The 17390-nt window shown below is 42.8% G+C and overlaps 1 protein-coding gene across 2 annotated transcripts in view; it reads right to left on the minus strand.

Annotated features, from left to right (window-relative positions):
- Positions 1 to 319: 319 nt before the first annotated feature.
- The window catches only part of LOC122563318 (sodium-coupled monocarboxylate transporter 1), a 114937-nt gene continuing 97866 nt past the window's right edge, over positions 320 to 17390 (minus strand). The window contains exons 12-15 of one of the 2 annotated variants that reach the window (XM_043717040.2): positions 14754 to 14956; positions 10997 to 11100; positions 8020 to 8114; positions 320 to 2828 (exon numbers count right to left, since the gene is read on the minus strand). In XM_043717040.2, the coding sequence (XP_043572975.2) occupies positions 2703 to 2828; positions 8020 to 8114; positions 10997 to 11100; positions 14754 to 14956 (528 nt within the window). In that variant the 3' untranslated portion in view covers positions 320 to 2702. Of the gene's footprint in view, positions 2829 to 8019; positions 8115 to 10996; positions 11101 to 13028; positions 13482 to 14753; positions 14957 to 17390 lie in introns of those variants that run through there. The other variant, XM_043717041.2, reaches the window with a different exon arrangement.

The following is a 17390-nucleotide window of genomic DNA, read 5'->3' on the forward strand; positions in this document are numbered from 1 at the left end:
TGTACAAACAGGACAAACAGGAAGACAGCTAATGATCCGCATCCATGAACACCAACTAGCCACGAAACGACACGACCAGCTATCCTTAGTAGCCACACACTCAGATGACAAGCAACATGAGTTCGACTGGGACAACACTACTATTATAGGACAAGTCAAACAGAGAACAGCCAGGGAATTCCTAGAGGCATGCCATTCATCCACAGATTCAATCAATAAGCACATTGAACTGGACCCAATATACCGGCCACTGCAGTGGACAGCTGGAACTGACAACTGGAAGCGGCAGAGACAAATCACTACAAATGCCGGAGGAAACATGACAGAAATGCTTCACAAGAGGCTTCCAAGCACTGAGGATGTCACCTAGACAGGAGACGAAACGTCTGCAACACAAATTCCCAGCTTGGCGAACAGGTGATCAGTGATTGATCAGTGATGGGAGTTCAATGAGTAACCAGTTACAAATGATTAGTGAGTAACCAATGAAGGTGATCAGAAAATAACCAGTGATTGGTTGATCAATGAGTAACCAGCGAAAGAAGATCAGTGAATAACTAGTGATGGGTGGGAAGCATAGTGGGTCTGGCTGGGAGAGGCATGGGCCTTAATTTATTACATGGGGAAACGTTCACAGCAGTCACTGTCATAAAGCCAATGTACTGCTGGCAACATCTGGACAAAGAGCTAGAAGCTGTACAAAGTTGTCCCAGTGTTTTCCCTGGAGCATCAGAGGCTGAGGGGTGACCTTAGAGGTTTATAAAATCACGAGGGGCATGGATAGAATATATAGAGAAGGTCTTTTCCCTGAAGTGGGGGAGTCTAGAACTAGAGGGCATAGGTTTAGGGTGAGAGGGGAAAGATTAAAAAGGGACCTAAGGGTCAACGTTTTCACGCAGAGGGTGGTGCGTGTATGGAATAAGCTGCCAGAGGAAGTGGTGGAGGCTGGTACGATTACAACATTTAAAAGGCATCTGGATGGGTATATGAATAGGAAGGGTTTAGAGGGATATGGGTCGAGTGCTGACAAATGGGACTACATTAATTTAGGGTATAGGTCAGCATTGATGAGTTGGACCAAAGGGTCCATTTCCATGCTATACATCTCTTTACTCTGAGTTTGATTGAAGTCACTCGAGAATGTGAAACTTTCCTGATCTGCAGTCAGCAGTCTCTGTCAATCCCTCCACTCCAAACAAATATGGCATCGGCTGTAATTTATTCATCAGTACTTTGGAATAAGTCCCAAGTTCTCAGTTTGGTTTTGGGATTTTGTCACAGTCACTTGGAGAAAAAGAATGAGAGTTGTTTATAGGAGTAGATGTTGATACTGGCCCAAGTAATGCATCAGTTTAAAAAACAAAGCACTTCCCCAGAATTTCCTTTATATTGTTCTTGGTCTTTTGGAAAAGGAAGATTTGAATTTATATAGGAATTTTTACAGTAACTGGAGGTCTCAACACGCTTTGCTGTCAATTAAGTTCTTTTGAAATACAATTGCAGTTGTAACATACAATTCATCAGAAATCTGACAATAAGTGGAAGAGCTTGAAGAATTTCCTGCAGAAATTATATCCAACATAAATCATAATTTCTGGGATCTTTTGTATACATTTAAGAAAGTGCCGTGCTATAAAATGACCCCATCCACTGACCTGATCATATTCCATAGCTTAAGTAAATGGGTAAACAGTTAATATTTCTTCTCTTGAGATGGTTGAGAGTCTTTGGAACTGCTTGTAAAAAGAGCTGTTGGTGCAAAGTCCTTGTGTGTATTTAAGGCTGAAATAGATTCTTGTTCAGAAGGGGAAGCAAGAGTTCGCGAGGTTGGACGTGAGGGATGTTAGATCAGCCATGATTCTATTGAATAGTGAAGCTTGAGAGGCCGAATGACGTACTGCTGTTCCTATTTCTTATGGGCCCTGATCAAATTAATTACACTTTTAGACTTTTAGAATGGTAAAAATTAAGACATTTTTAAACTCTAAGAACACTAATGGGCATTTTTAAAGTGCTTAAGTAAATGCTTAATTAGCTCTAAAATTCTGCTGGATTGCACTGATTAGCAGAGTTTATGTTAGCCAGTATGCAAGTTTGAGCAGAAAAACAAAGCAAACACTTTTAAAAGCTAAACAATTTTGAGCAGAAGTTTTAGTCAGATAGCCCGTTGCTCTCAAAACTGTAGGCCAAATTTCTGTCACGAAACCCTCATAAATATCTTTACTGCTCAAACAGAAACATTAGATTAAAAAAAAACAAAGAACAGTGGATGCTGGAAGTCAGAAATTGCTCAGCAGGTCTAGCAGCATCTGTGAAGAGAAAGCAGAGTTAATGTTTCAGGTCAGAGAAGAAGGATCACTAGACCTGAAATATTAAATCTGCTCTCTTTATAGATGCTGCCAGATTTGCTGAGTTTTTGCAGACATTAGAATGTTTAAAGCTAATGTCTGGAAGAAGTGTTAGAGCAGCTGCTGCTAGTTTGATTTGACTGGAAGTGCAATATAAAAATCGATCCATTCACACTGCAGTTCAGAAATAGTAGTACTGGGATAGGAGGGAAGGGGCCTGAGTTATTTATTGTCCTGTGATCTTTGGAACAATGTACAGGACAATTTTACACAGACACAAGCCATTGTGTTAGACCTCTCCAAAGCCTGATGAATTGTTCACTGTACTTTTATTCAAGAAAGTCCACATGCTAACTATAAATACGTTGTAGATATAATATGATCCTGCTTCTCAGGATTGTTGAGTTCCTGTTCAGTGAATGTGGGGTTGACCTTTCCTGTGTCAGCTGGTCCTTCCAGCTCATCCTTGGTAATCGTCTTCTGTGGGTACAGAGAGGAAGAGTGTCGAAATGAACAACATCAAGAGTCATTCCAGCACATACAGTTTCAATTCAAGTCTTTCAGAAGCAAATGTGCCATCTAGTTTTGTGTATAGGAATTTGACCCACGAATATATGTAGCCAGTAACATCCTTACATTCTTCTCTCAACTGACTAACTGCGATGTCAGTGCAACTGATTTTTTCAGTGAAGTTCTGGTGAAATATCTATATAAGGAAATACTTATTTTCAGTTCAGGGCTTTTGTAGTGCAGTGGTATTGTCCCTTCATCTGGGTATGGGTTCAAGTCTCACCTGATCCAGTTTGTGTCACAGCATGTCTGAGACAGATTGTTTAAAAATAACATACGATATTTCAGTTTGCAGAACAATCTGCAGTACCACTTTGGGTGGCAGCACCAGAAATCATTCATTTGTGTTCTCAGCAGCTGGGTACATGGTGCTACTACAGCTCCATCACATTCATTCTGGAGCCAGTTCTTGTATTCATTCTCAGGATGTGGGTGTTGCTGGCCAACATTTATTGTCCATCCCTAATTTGTCCAGAGGATAGCTTATCCTCTCGGATTGCAGAAGACTGGACACTAGGAGACATCTCAACATCTCAGATCACATGATAATTTTAAGTCAGGAAGGTCCCTTGGCCTCTGTATTTGCATCAAATCAGATAGCCTACTCACCCAAACAAGTTCTCACTGTCAGCCCTACTGTTTCACATTCCAGTTATTTTGTGTCCACAGTTCATTTCATGTGTTGTACAATCCAACAGTTCATTTCATGTGTTGTACAATCCTCATAGGTAAAGTGAGTTCACAATTTGAGTTGATGCCTCATCGTCCTATTATTATGATTTGGTTTGGAGCTGTATTTGAGCTATAGTAACATAACAGTTAATTTCTAACTAGTTAATACATTATTTAGTGAGAACCCCTCTCTCATTTCTCGACAGAAAAGCCAAGTTTTTCCAGTCTTGTGGCTGTCCTCTAAATATCCTGGAGTATCCTGAGGCAGCAGATCTCTGGCCTGGGACTGATTGCAGATGGGGAGTAGTTATTCCACTCAACATTTAATTAGCTAGTGGAGGACACCAACTTTGCTTTGCTAATTTTGCTGATGCACCATTTGGGAAAACTAACAGTGAATTGCTTTTCAGCCACACCCTGAATTCTGAGTTGGTGTTATTGGAAAGCCTTGTGTTCCCAGATGTGCAGCTCATTACTCAGGCACAGAGATTTTCTGGTTCCTGTTCAGCCAGGACGGGACAAACTGAAACTTATACAGCTGGGGAGATTTACTAAAGATATCAGTTTTGGAGAATGAAGATCTTTTTAAACATAGGACTGACTGGCGAATTTTGCTTGAAAATTAGATCTAACACACCACAAGCAGCATGTGGAGTATCTTGTAATTGTTTGCTATGAGGAGTTTAGTAATTTACTCTATGTATTAGTCTGTTCACTTACAGCTTGAAAGTTACCTAGAATGCCCCATTCCCAGTCCTTCACCTGAATGCCACTTCTGACCATGCTGTGTTATAACTGGCGGAAAAGCAGGAGCACAGTTATGTGACACAAAACATGAAAGAATTTCTAATTTAGAACATAGAACAGTATGGGCCCTTTGGCCCTCGATGTTGTGCTGACTTTTTATCCTACTCTAAGATCAAACTAACCTACATACCTTTCACTTTACAGTCATCCATGTGCCTATCCAAGTGTCACAATGTCCCTAAAGTACCTGACTCAATCACCACTGCTGGCGGTGCATTCCATGCACCCACCACTCTATGTGTAAAGAATCTACCTCTGACATCTCCCTTAACCCTTCCTCCAATCATCTTAAAGTTATGCCCCCTCATGATAGCCATTTCTGCCCTTGGAAAAAGTCTCTGGCTATCCACTCTATCTATGCCTCTCATCAATATGTACATCTCTATCAAGTCACCTCTCATCCTTCTTGCTCTAATGAGAAAAATCCAAACTCCCTCAACCTTTCTTCATAAGACATGCCCCCTAGTCCAGGCAGTATCCTGATAAATCTCCTCTGCGCCCTCTCTAAAGCTTCCACATCTTTCCTATAATGAGGAGAACAGAACTGAACACAATATTCCAAGTGTGGTCTCACCAGGACTCTTTAGAACTGCAGCATAACCTGGCAGCTTTTAAAGTCAATCTCCCACTAATGAAAGCCAACATACCGTACAGTTTCTTAACAACCCTATTAACTTGGGTGGCATCTTTGAGAGATCTATGGATGTGGACCCCAAGATCCCTCTGTTCTTCCACACTGCCAAGAATCCTGCTTTTAACCCTGTAATCTGCATTCAAGTTTGACCTTCCAAAGTGAATCACTTCACATTTCTCCAGGTTGACCTCCATCTGACACTTCTCAGCCCAGCTCTACATCGTGCCACTTTGCAACCTGCAACAGCCCTCCACACTATCCACAACTCCACCAACCTTTGTGCCATTGGCTAACTTACTATCCCATCCTTCCACTTCCTCGTCCAAGTCTTTTGTAAAAATCACAAAATGCAGAAATCCCAGAACAGAGCTTTATGGAACTCCACTGGTCACCAAGCTCCAGGCTGAATACTTTCCATCTACCACCACCCTCTGTCTTCTACAGACCAACCAATTCTGTATCCAGACAGCCAAATTTCCCCGTATGCCATGCCTCCTTACTTTTTGAATGAACCTATAATGGGGAACCTTTTCAAACTCCTTGCTAGAATACAGACACATCACACCCACTGCTCTCCCTTCATCAGTGCGTTTTGTCACATCCTCAAAGAATTCAGTAAGGCTTGTGAGGCATGAACTGCCCCTCACAAAGCCATGCTGAATCTCTTTAATCAAACTATCGTTATCCAAATAATCATAAATCCTGTCTCTCAGAAACCTCTCCAATAATTTGCCCTCCACCGACATAAGACTGACTGGTCTGTAATTCCCAGGGTTATCCCTATTCCCTTTCTTGAACAAGGGAATAACATTTGCCACTCTCCAATCACCGAGCACTACTTCAGTGGACAGTGAGGACGCAAAGATCATCGCCAAAGGCACAGCAATCTCTTTCCTTGCTTTCTGTAGTAACCTTGGGTATGAAAGTCAATGAAAGCAAGCAAGCAGGTACAGCAGGCAGTGAAGAAAGCTAATGGCATGCTGGCCTTCATAACAAGAAGATTTGAGTATAGGAGCAAGGAGGTCCTTCTGCAGCTATACAGGGCCCTGGTGAGACCGCTCCTGAAGTATTGTGTGCAGTTTTGGTCTCCACATTTGAGGAAGGACATTCTAGCTATTGAGGGAGTGCAATGAGGTCAATTCCCGGAATGGCGGGACTATTATATGTTGAAAGATTGAAGTGACTGGGCTTCTATACCCTTGAGTTTAGAAGGATGAGAGGGGATCTGACTGAGATGTATAAGATTATCAAAGGGTTGGATACTCTGGAGCTAGGAAGCATGTTTCTGCTGATGGGTGAGTCCAGAACCGGAGGACACAGTTTTTTAAAAAAGGGTAGGCCATTTAGAACAGAGTTGAGGAGAAACTTCTTCACCTCGAGAGTGGTGGATATATGGAATGCTCTGCCCCAAGTCTTTGAATAGTTTCAAGGAAGAGATGGATAGAGCCCTTGAAGATAGTGGAATCAAGGGTTATGGGGTTAAGGCAGGAACAGGATACTGATTGTGGATGATCAGCCATGATCATAATGAATGGTGGTGCTGGCTTGAAGGGCCGAATGGCTACTCTTGCACCTATTGTCTATTGTATATCTGTCTGGCATAGGGGACTTAACAATCCTCATAGTTTTCAAAATTTCTAGTACACCCTCCTTCTTAACATCAACCTGTTTGAGTGTATCAGCCTGTTTCACGCTGTCCTCAGAAACGTCAAGGACCCTCTCAGTCGGGAATAGTAAAGCAAAGTAATTCATTAAGGACCTCCTCTACCTACTCCAACTCCAGGCACAGGTTCCTCCACTATTCCTGATTGGTACTACCCTCACTCTGGCCATCCTGTTGTTCCTCACATAACTGTAGAATGCCTTAGGATTTTCCTTAATCCTACCCACCAAGGCTTTTTCATACCCCTTCTAGCTCTCCTAAGTCCATTCTTCAGTTCCTTCCTCGCTACCTTGTAACTCACTAGAGCCCTGTCTGATCCTTGCTTTTTCAACCTTAATTAAGCTTCCTTCGTCCTCTTGACTGGATGTTCCACATCTCTTGTCATCCAAGCTTCCTTCACCTGACCAAATCTTCCTTGCCTCAGTGGGACAAACCTATCCAGAACTTGCACAAAGTGCTCCCTAAACAACCTCCACATTTCTGTCGTGCAAATCCTTGAGAATACTGTTCCCAATTTATGCTCCATAGTTCCTGCCATTGTAATTCCCCCTCTCCCAATTAAATATTTACCCATGCCATCTGCTCTGACCCCTCTTCATGATTGTAGTAAAGGTTAGGGAGCTGTGATCACTATCACCAAAACGCTGCGCCACTGAGAGATCTGACACCTGACCTGATTTGTTACCAAGCACCAAATCCAATATGGCCTCCCCTCTAGTCGGCCTATCTACATATTGAGTCAGAAATCCTTTCTGAACACACCTGACAAAATTTGTTCCATCCAAACTATTTGCACTAAGGAGGTTCTAATCAATATTAGGGAAGTTGAAGTCCCCCATGACAACAACCCTGTTAATTCTGCACTTTTCCAAAATCTGTCTCCCAATCTGCTCCTCCGTGTCTCTGTTGCTATTTGGCGATCTATAGAAAACTTCCAATAAAGTGACTGCTCCTTTCCTGTTTCTGACTTCCACTCATAATGACTCAGCAGACAAGCCATCCTCAATGACCTTCCCTTTCTGCAGCTGTGATACTAACCCTGATTAGCAATGCCACTCCCCCACCTCTTTTACCTCCCTCCCTGTTCTCTTTGAAATATCTAACCCCTGGAACATGCAACAACCAATCCTGCCCTTGTGATCTCCAAGTTTCCGTAATGGCCACAACATCGTACCTTCAAGTACTGATCCATGCTCTATTTTTATTACCTTTATTCCTGATGTTTCTTGTGTTAAAATAGACACTTTAAACAAACATATTTGATTTAAAACATCCATGAAAGTACAAAACACAATTTAAACTGTGCTATCACTCTCATCAAGTACCTGTGAGTGAACACTTCTGTTGGCAAGGTAAGTGTGGCATAGCATATCCCTGTATGTGAACAAGAGCTTCACGTCCACCGTGTTCCTCTTCCCTCCTGTGGGAATCAGTAGCGGGTTTAGTGCACATCAATCACATGACAAGAACAACAGCTCTGAACGTAATTGAAGAAATGCTATGTTATTTCAGAACTAATTCTGCTCAGAGCAAACTGCTGATCACAATCATCATTATTAGTCGGGTTCAAACGGGGCTTATAGCCACACAGATCTCAAAATGACTGATCTTGGATGCTTAACAAATTCAGCTTTGGTTAGGACCTGGATGGGAGACTTCCTGGGAATATCAGGTGCCATAAGCTTTAAACGGCTCTTGATGTCCCTACCTCGGAGCCTGGAGTCCTGGGTTCAAGACCCATCAGCTCCAGAGATCAAAACCTTGTGGGCCTGAAATAAACCTTTGCTGTTGATGTTAGCAGCCACTAAATGTGGGGTTGTGTTCAGTGGCTACTGACATCAATAGGAAAGGTGTATTTCAGATCTTCGAGCCCCCACGAGTCACCTGTGGATGCTGTAACTCATAAAATTATGAGTCTGCTGAAAAGTGTAGATCTCAAGCTCACTTAGCTGTGGAAAAGCCTGATTAGGTCCCATGTGGATTATAGTGAGCAAATCTGGACACTACACATTAGGAAAGATATACTGACAATGGAGAGACTAGAATTTAGGTTTGCAAGAATGATAACCTGGATTCCAGGGATTGTTAGGAGGAAAGATTATACAAAACTTTTATTTTCTCTGGGAGTTAGAAGGCTACGGGGTGATCTAAATTAGTATTTAAGACATTAACAGGAAAAGATAGGATAAATTATTTCCATTGGTTAGGGATTCCATAAGTAGGGGGTATAGTATAGCCAGGAGGAGAAAGTGAGGTCTGCAGACGCTGGAGATCAAAGCTGAAACTTTATTGCTGGAACAGCACAGCAGGTCAGGCAGCATCTAGGGAACAGAAGATTCAACGTTTCGGGCACATGCCCTTCTTCAGGAATGAGCAGAGAGTGTTCAGCAGGAGAAGATAAAAGGTAGGGAGGAGGGACTTGGAGGAGGGGCGTTGGAAATGTGATAGGTGGAAAGAGGTCAAGGTGAGGGTGATAGGTCGGAGTAGGGTGGAGGCGGAGAGGTCAAGAAGAAGACTGCAGGTCAGGAAGGCGGTGCCGGGCTGGAGGGATTCGGCTGAGACAAGGTGGGGGGAGGGGGGATGAAGAAACTGGTGAAGTCCAAGTTCATCCCCTGTGGTTGGAGGGTTCCCAGTCGGAAGATAAGACGCTCCTCCTCCGACCGTCGCGTTGTTGTGGTTTGGCGGTGGATGAGTCCAATGATCTGCATATCCTCGGTGGAGTGGGAGGGGGAGTTGAAATGCTGTGCTACAGGGTGATTGGGTTGGTTCGTCCGGGTGGCCCAGAGGTGCTCTCTGAATCGCTCCGCAAGTAGGCGGCCTGTCTCCCCAATATAGAGGAGGCCACACCGGCTGCAGCGGATGCAGTAGATAATGTGGGTGGAGGTGCAGGTGAATCTGTGGCGGATATGGAAGTTTCCTTTGGGGCCTTGGAGAGAAGTGAGGGGGGAGGTGTGGGCGCAAGTGTTGCACCTCCTGCGGTTGCAAGGGAAGGTGCCGGGAGTGGAGGTTGGGTTGGTGGGGGGTATGGATCTGACAAGGGAGTCGCGGAGGGAGTGGTCTCTACGGAAAGCTGATAGAGGAGGGGAGGGAAATATATCCTTGGTGGTGGTGGTGGTGGTATAGTATAGCCAGAGCATTTAGATGAGATGTCAGGAATGCACTAAGGTTGGTAGGTGTTTGGATTGTCTTTCACATGTGGCAGTTGATGGGAGTTCAGTTATTAGTTTTAATTCTGAGGTTTATAAACTGTTCTTAAGCACAGATTTTAAGGGATATGAGCCAAAAGCAAGTATATGGAGTTTAGTCACAGATCATCCATGATCTTATTGAGTGATGAAACAGGTTTGGGGCCTCAATGTCCTATTCCCCTTACTATGGTAATTCCCATTGGGATCTGCCATAAAGTGTAAATCCCTATACTCATCCCTGTAGGGATCTGGTGCAAAGTGCCGACCCTAAACCCCGTTCACATAGGAATCTGTGGTAAGGTATTTATCACAAACTCACTCCTGTGAGGATCTATTGAAAAGTGGGATCCCAAGCTCATTCCAATCTTGATCTGCTACAAGGTGTCAATTCCCAAACTTATTCCATAGAAATCTGCTGCAAAGTTTGGTCCCATAACTCATTGCCTTCGGGACCTGCTGCAAAGTGTGGATTCCCAAACCCATTCCCATAGGGATCTGCTACAAAGTGCAAATTCCAAAACTCATTGCTCCCAGGATCTGATGCAATGTGTGTGTACCCAAACCCATTCCCACAAGGATCTTGTGGATTTGGTGCAAGGTGTGGATCCCTGATCTGGTTCCTGTGGGAATTTACTGCAAAGTGTGGACTCCCAAACTCATTGCCATAGGCAACTGCTGCAAAGTGTGGTTCCTAACTCATTCCCATGGGATCTGCTGCAAAGTTTGATTCCCCTAACTCACTGCTGTAAGTCTGGATCCCCAAATTGTATCTCTGTAGTGATATGCTGCAGATAATGGATCCCAAACTCATTACCATCATGAACCTACTGTAAAGTGCAAACTCCCAAATACATTGCCAGAGGGATATGCTGCAAAGTTTCTCTCCCTAACTCATTCCTATGGGGATCTGCTGCAAAATGTGGATCCCAACAACTTATTCCTATTCATAATGGACGGCAGCTATATTTGGACGGAGTTGTGTAAGAGAATCTTGGCTCTATCTGATTTGTTTTATTGCATAGAAATTGATATCAATACTTCTTTATGCCTCTTCAAAACAATGTTATTACCTGCCTTGCCTAATAAACTTGATAACGTAAGAGAAAGCACTAACCTGTCAGCAAACTGATAATGAGACCAAGGACCAATACAGTCATAGTTCCTATTGGGCTCAAGTAAAGATACGAGATTGAATACAAAGTGTCTGCAATTACTGGTCTGAAATTGAAGAAGAGAACATATTTTAAGATTGGTGTTGATATACAATAAAGACCATGTTGTGTTACGCTGTGAAATAGACCGAATAGATGCGTTGGTAAAGGGGAACTCGGTAAGAATGAGGCGAATAATCTGTCGATTTACTGTTGCTTGAAATCTTGAAATTGGGTTTAAATCCCAGCCAGCCTGGTGAGATAGAAACCTAACTTCCTGCAGTCTGCATGTTGGCTATGTATGGATATGTTCACCTGATAGCACTGCTCATGACTAAATTGGTAACCACAGAAGGAATCATTTTTTATAGGAATTGAAAATGTCACTGGTAAAATTAAATCTTCTGTTCTGAAGGTGGAGTTTTTGATATTACAAATTTAGATATAATAATTCACCTTCAGACTCCACAGATCCTGCCCACTATCTATAAGGGACAGGTCAGGAATGTGTTGGAATACCCTTACATGACTGAATGAGTGCAGGTCCAAAAACATTCACATATCTAAGCACAATCCAAGAAAAAGCAGTTTGCTTGATTTGCAACCCATCCACCATCTTCAGTGTTCACTGCCTTGCTAGCAACACAGTAGCTATTGTACCATTTGTGCATTTCAGCAACTTGCCAAGGCTCCTTGCTAAAGTTGTGATCTCTTCCATCTAGAAAGACAATGGCAGCAGATGCATGGGAACACCATTACTTGCAGTTCCCATTGAAACCACACTCCATCCTGACTTGGAACTATGCTGCTGTTCTTTCAGTTTCTCTTGGACAAAATCATGGAACTTCCTTCCTCACATCAGTGTGGGTGTTCTTCCATCATGGTATCACATCAAGTTATATTTATATAAGTATTGGGCGAATTGTAGGGAATAAATTTCAGATCTTTGAGCATAAGTAATTAATGGCACAACCACCAATCGTGAATTGATTTTAAATCAGGAAAGCTCAAAAGGCCAAAACTGGTGTAGTGTAGAGACCTCAGAGGATTGCAAGGCTGGAGATGATTGCACAGTTAGGGAAGTGTGAGGCCACAGCAAGGTTTATAAACAAGGAAGAGAATTGACTGGGAGCCAGTGCAGGTCAGTGAGCAGAGGGATGATAAGTAGATTGGAGATGATGTCAGTTGAGAAACACGCAGCAGGGTTTTGGATGACTTCAGGTTAATGGAGGGTAAAATGTGGGTGACTCGTCAGAATTCTATTGGAATAAAGGAGTCTAGTGTGATTTAGCAGCACACGAGAGAACTGTTTTTGCCCGAGGTTAAGAATTAACAATATGTTGATGTTGTGATGGTGTTGATATGTGATCAAAAGCACATCTTGGGATGATATATGTAACCAACGGCAGCACTTGGATCACAACAGTTTGTGAATATGACTCACCACCAACTTATCAAGGATATGGATATGGGTAATAAATGCTGACCTAACCAGCAATGCTCCCATCCCATACATGAATAAATAAAAGTTTGAGAGATTGTTCTGATATTGACACGATAACACTCAACTCTGTAATGTTGCTACTTTGCAGAAGGGGAGTGAGAGAGATGAGGACCCCAAACTAGGCAATCAGCATCACCTAGAGGACCCTGAGACAGGTAGTCAGCATTACCAAGAAGAATGAGTCAAGTGACGATCCTGAGACAAGTAATCAGCAAGAGCTGGTGAGCTGAGAACCCAGAAGCAGATAGACTCGTGGTGAACCTGTGTGGCTGTCTGGAGCAGTGGCAGTTGGGTTAAAGGGAACAGAGAAGTTCCAGAAGCAGATAGACCAGCAGCAGGACTGCTTCAACAAAACAGGAGTGTGATGTTTCAGGAGACCAAGTAGGCCAATTGATGAGTATTTCTGTCTTGTCTGTCTGACTGATCTTAACTCAACATCCATGAATACAGTTTAGGAACATTACAGAGTAATTTGTAATTTAGAACTTCACAAAAAAATTTAATAGAGTTGAGGGGTTCTGCTTGTTTAACATAATCAAGAGTAACATTTCTCTTGTCTAGTTAAGTCAGAGTAAAGGTAAGTTAAAAGCATAGGTCCATAGACTAGGAGAAAGTGAGGATTGCTGATGCTGGAGATCAGAGTCAAAACGTGTGGCGCTGGAAAAACACAGCAGGTCAGGTAGCATCCAAGGAGCAGAAGAGTCGATGTTTTGGGCATAAGCTCTTCATCAGTCCATAGACTGTTTAGTTGTGATGTGTCTTGGGAGCTCAGGCCCTTGATTTGCTCTTCGTGCACTATGAGAAATCGTAGACTCTTCTGGTGGTCTAGATGACTGAGAGTGTAGGAGGTCTATCTGTCTGGAGAACTTGATTAGGCAGCTGGGTGATCACAATTTATCCATGAGGCTGAGAGCTTTGTTGATTGCATGTTTCTGACGTATTTCCTGTACACAAAAAGCAGGATAAATCCAACCTGGCCAAATGCCACATCACCGGTCTACTCTCAACATCAGTTACGTGATGGAAATTGCCATCAATCGTGCCATGAAGCAGTACTTGCTTTGCAGTGCACTTGTTTAGGAATTACCTGCCTGCTCATGTTCAGTTTGGGTTCAGTCAGGCACTCAGCTCCTAACTTCTTTACAAACATGGACAAAAAAGCTGAACAACTAAAGGTGAGGTGGACATGACTGCCTTTGACTCCAGGGCTGCACTTCACTGAGTGTGGTATCAAGGAGCTCTAGCAAAACTAGATGAGAATTGTGAGAAATCTGTCTGCTGGTTGCTGTCATTTCTGACATGAAGGAAGAGGGCTATGGTTGTTGGAAGTCAGTCATTTCAGTTCCAGAACATTCTTGCAGGAGTTTTGTAGGATATTGGAAGATCTTCTCTACTCTTCATCATCCTATTAAGCATGTTAAGATTGTGCAAAGGAGCTGAAATTGGGCTAGGACGTGAAGCCTCCTTCCTGCACTGAAAAATAAGGCCGCAGCAGAATTGGTGCTTTGACCAAGGATAGTGGCTACTAAACTGAGTGAGTAACACCATGTAGTGAAGCTGAGGCCCACCAGAGCTCCAAGCCTGTGTCAAATGTTGGTGATATTTTTCCTCCTTAATTATATACCATTCCTTGCCCTCCCCTCCACTCTTTGATAATGGGGCCAGTGGAAAACCTCTCTGTCAGTGGATACCATTTACCAGTATTCCCAGTCTCTCCAGCACTCTGTCCCTTTTCCTGAATGTGTGAAATGGCTCCATTCATGAGAGCCTGTCTGTGATCTGAAAACAAAGCAATCCCTACCTGATATTTGAGAGATCATAGTGTTAGATCACACTGGTGAAGGTAGATGGCTCTTTCACAGGGAGAGTGGTGAAAGGGTCCAACAAATTGCCTGACAATTTTGCTTTATTGGTGAACTGCTCAAAGAGCATAAGAAAGTAAGAAATTTTATTGACGATTCTCTGTGAACCGGACGCCAAATGTATAGATAGGATTTGTTGAAATAACTTATCCAGTTGTTACTTTAAGAATAATTAAGAAACATGTAACCTTAATAAGGAGGAGAAGGAAGAATATCTAACGCAAGGAGAAAGAAAGATAAAATGATAAATGTAATTTAACAATATGATTTCCACAGCAGAACCAGATTTTAACACTTTAGGAACATGAATATCCATGAACACTTTGTTCAAGGCTACATTTCTTCTTGCTTTACCTGGAAGTCATCTCTGTAGTTTGGTTTATTGTTGTCCAGGGGCTTCCTGTCACTGGCTGTGTAGTGTCAGTGGTGTTAAAGAAGCATCCTGCTGTATTGAGGACTAGTGGTCGGGTTTGGTCAGGTAGTGGTTGATAAACTTGTCCACCGATTCCTATCCACAGTGTCAATATGAAACTGACAGCAAGGCCAGATAGTGCACCCTGGGATCAAATAGGCAGTTATCAGGTTTAGTGAGAACGTTTAACACCAGCATTGTAAAACAGTAACAAAGTCGCCTCCAGCTTCCATCTTGAGACCAGCACTCACCCTGGTCCCTCGTGTTGCTTGTGATCTGAGGGTTTTACCCCCACACTCTCAAAATAAATTCCAAATTCCATCTAAACCCAAAGGAAGCCAAACATTTGCAAAATTCATTTCAACTTGTACCTGAAGTTGGAAAGATTCAAACAATTTTGCCTAGACTTTTCCCTAATAATATGGATATTATGAATAGGAAACGTTTCTTCTAAACCTTGATCGTATAATTTGACACTGTTAGACACAGTCCATTTTGTACATCGCTCTTACAGTGGAGTGGTGGAGGCTTTGATGGGTTTAATGAGCAGAAGAGGTATAGACTTTCAAGGAATCATAAGGACTTAGGTGAAATAGGCCTAGTCAGGATAAGATTTAGGTCCTTGATAGTCCAAGTAGTGCTCTCAGTCTGCCTCAGCACGGGTGACAGATTGCAGTTGTCTGCTGTGCCTTGGCACTACAGAGAGTGAGGCTCTGGCTGTGGATGAAATCCAGGATTGTGAGCTTTCCTTTGGTAAGGATAGTGATAAGGAAGCTGAGGAGAGGCCTAAGTATCCATATCATTTGCTGTGCCACTCAGATACCATCATGCTTTTGGAGCCAAGGACTGTCAAGAGCTGTCATCCTGGATTGCATCAAGCCAGTCTTTGGGCCCAAACATCCTTGTTACAGTCTCGATATAATGTATAACAATTCAAGTATCAGTATCTACAATGTCTTTTACAATGGTCTCTCCCATCATCAGATTTCATTATCAAGTAGACCCTGAATCACTACTGCCTACACACACATCAGTACTCTAAGTCAGTCATTGGTATGATGTCCTTTTAAAAAAAAAAGAAGTTCACACAGGTATACATGTGATCACAAGTACCATTTGACCTGGCTTATCCCCCATTCAAATATCATTGTCAACCACGGTTCAATGGAAAGTACAGAGACATACCGGGAGCAACACCAAGCATACTTAAAAATGAGCTGTCAACTTGGTGTAGCTAACAAACAGGACTACTTACATGTCAAACAGCATAAGCAGCAAATGATAGTTGGAGCTAAGTGATCCCAGAACCAATAGATCAGATCTAAGCTGCCAACACAATTATGTATAATGGCGGACAGTTAAACAAGTCACTGGAGGAGGAGGCTCTACCAAATCCCAATTGTTAGTGATGGAAGAGCCCAGCACCTCAGTGTAAACGATAAGGCTGAAGCTGTTGCACCAATCTTCAGCCAGAGGTTCTGAGTGAATGATCCATCTTGGCCTTCTCCGTTGGTCCTCAGCATCACAGATGCCAGTTTTCAGCCAATTTGATTCACTTCATTTGATATCAAGAAATTGTTGGAGGTACTAGATATTGCAAAGGCAATGGACCCTGACAGCATTCCACAACAGTATTGAAAATGTGTGCTGCAGAACTTGTCACACCCTTAGCCAATCGACCTGACAATGTGGAATATTGTCCAGCATGTCCTGTACAAAGAAAGCAAGACAAATTTAACCCACCCAATTATCACCCCATTAGTCTACTCTCAACCATCAGTAAAGTGAAGGAAGGTAACATCAACAGCGCTATCAAGTAGTACCTACTTAGCAATGACCTGCTCACTGATGCCTGGTTTTACATTCTGCCAGGGCCACTCAGCTCCTGGTTCAAACATAAACAAAAGAGTTGAATTTCAGAGGTGAGATGAAAGTGACAGAGTGGTTGCATTTGAGAAGATGTGACATCAGGAGCTCTAGCAATCATGGGCCAAACTCTCCTCTGGTTGGAGTCATACCTGGCACATAGAAAGATGGTTGTTGTTGTCAGAGGTCAGTCATCTCAGCTCCAGGACATCTCTGCAGGAGCTCCTCATGGTTGCCCAACCATCTTCAGCTGCTTCATCAATGACCTTCCCTCCATCATGAGAAGTGGAGATGTTTGCTGATGACTGCACAATGTTTACCACGATTTGCAACTCCTCAGATACTGAAGTAGTCCATGTTCAGATGCAATAAGATTTGTACAATATCCAGACTTGGGCTGACAAGTGGCAAGTAACATTGTCGTCACACAAATACCAGGCCATGATTATTTCCAATACGAAACAATCTAACCATTGCCTCTTGATTTTCAATGGTGTGGCTATCAATGAATCCCCCACTATCAATATCTTGGCAGTTATCATTGACTAGAAACTGAACTGGACTCATCACATAAATACAATAGCTACAAGAGCAGTTCAGATGCTAGAAACTACAATTAGTAACACAGCTCCTGACTCCTCAAAGTCTGTCTACCATCTATAGGGCACAAGTCAGGAGTATGATGGAATTGCCTGGATGGGTTCAGCTCCAGC

This window comes from Chiloscyllium plagiosum, unplaced genomic scaffold (assembly GCF_037043375.1).
Source record: "Chiloscyllium plagiosum isolate Xiang-an unplaced genomic scaffold, Cpla_swu_hap1 HiC_scaffold_26, whole genome shotgun sequence".
NCBI classification, from domain to species: Eukaryota; Metazoa; Chordata; class Chondrichthyes; order Orectolobiformes; family Hemiscylliidae; genus Chiloscyllium; species Chiloscyllium plagiosum.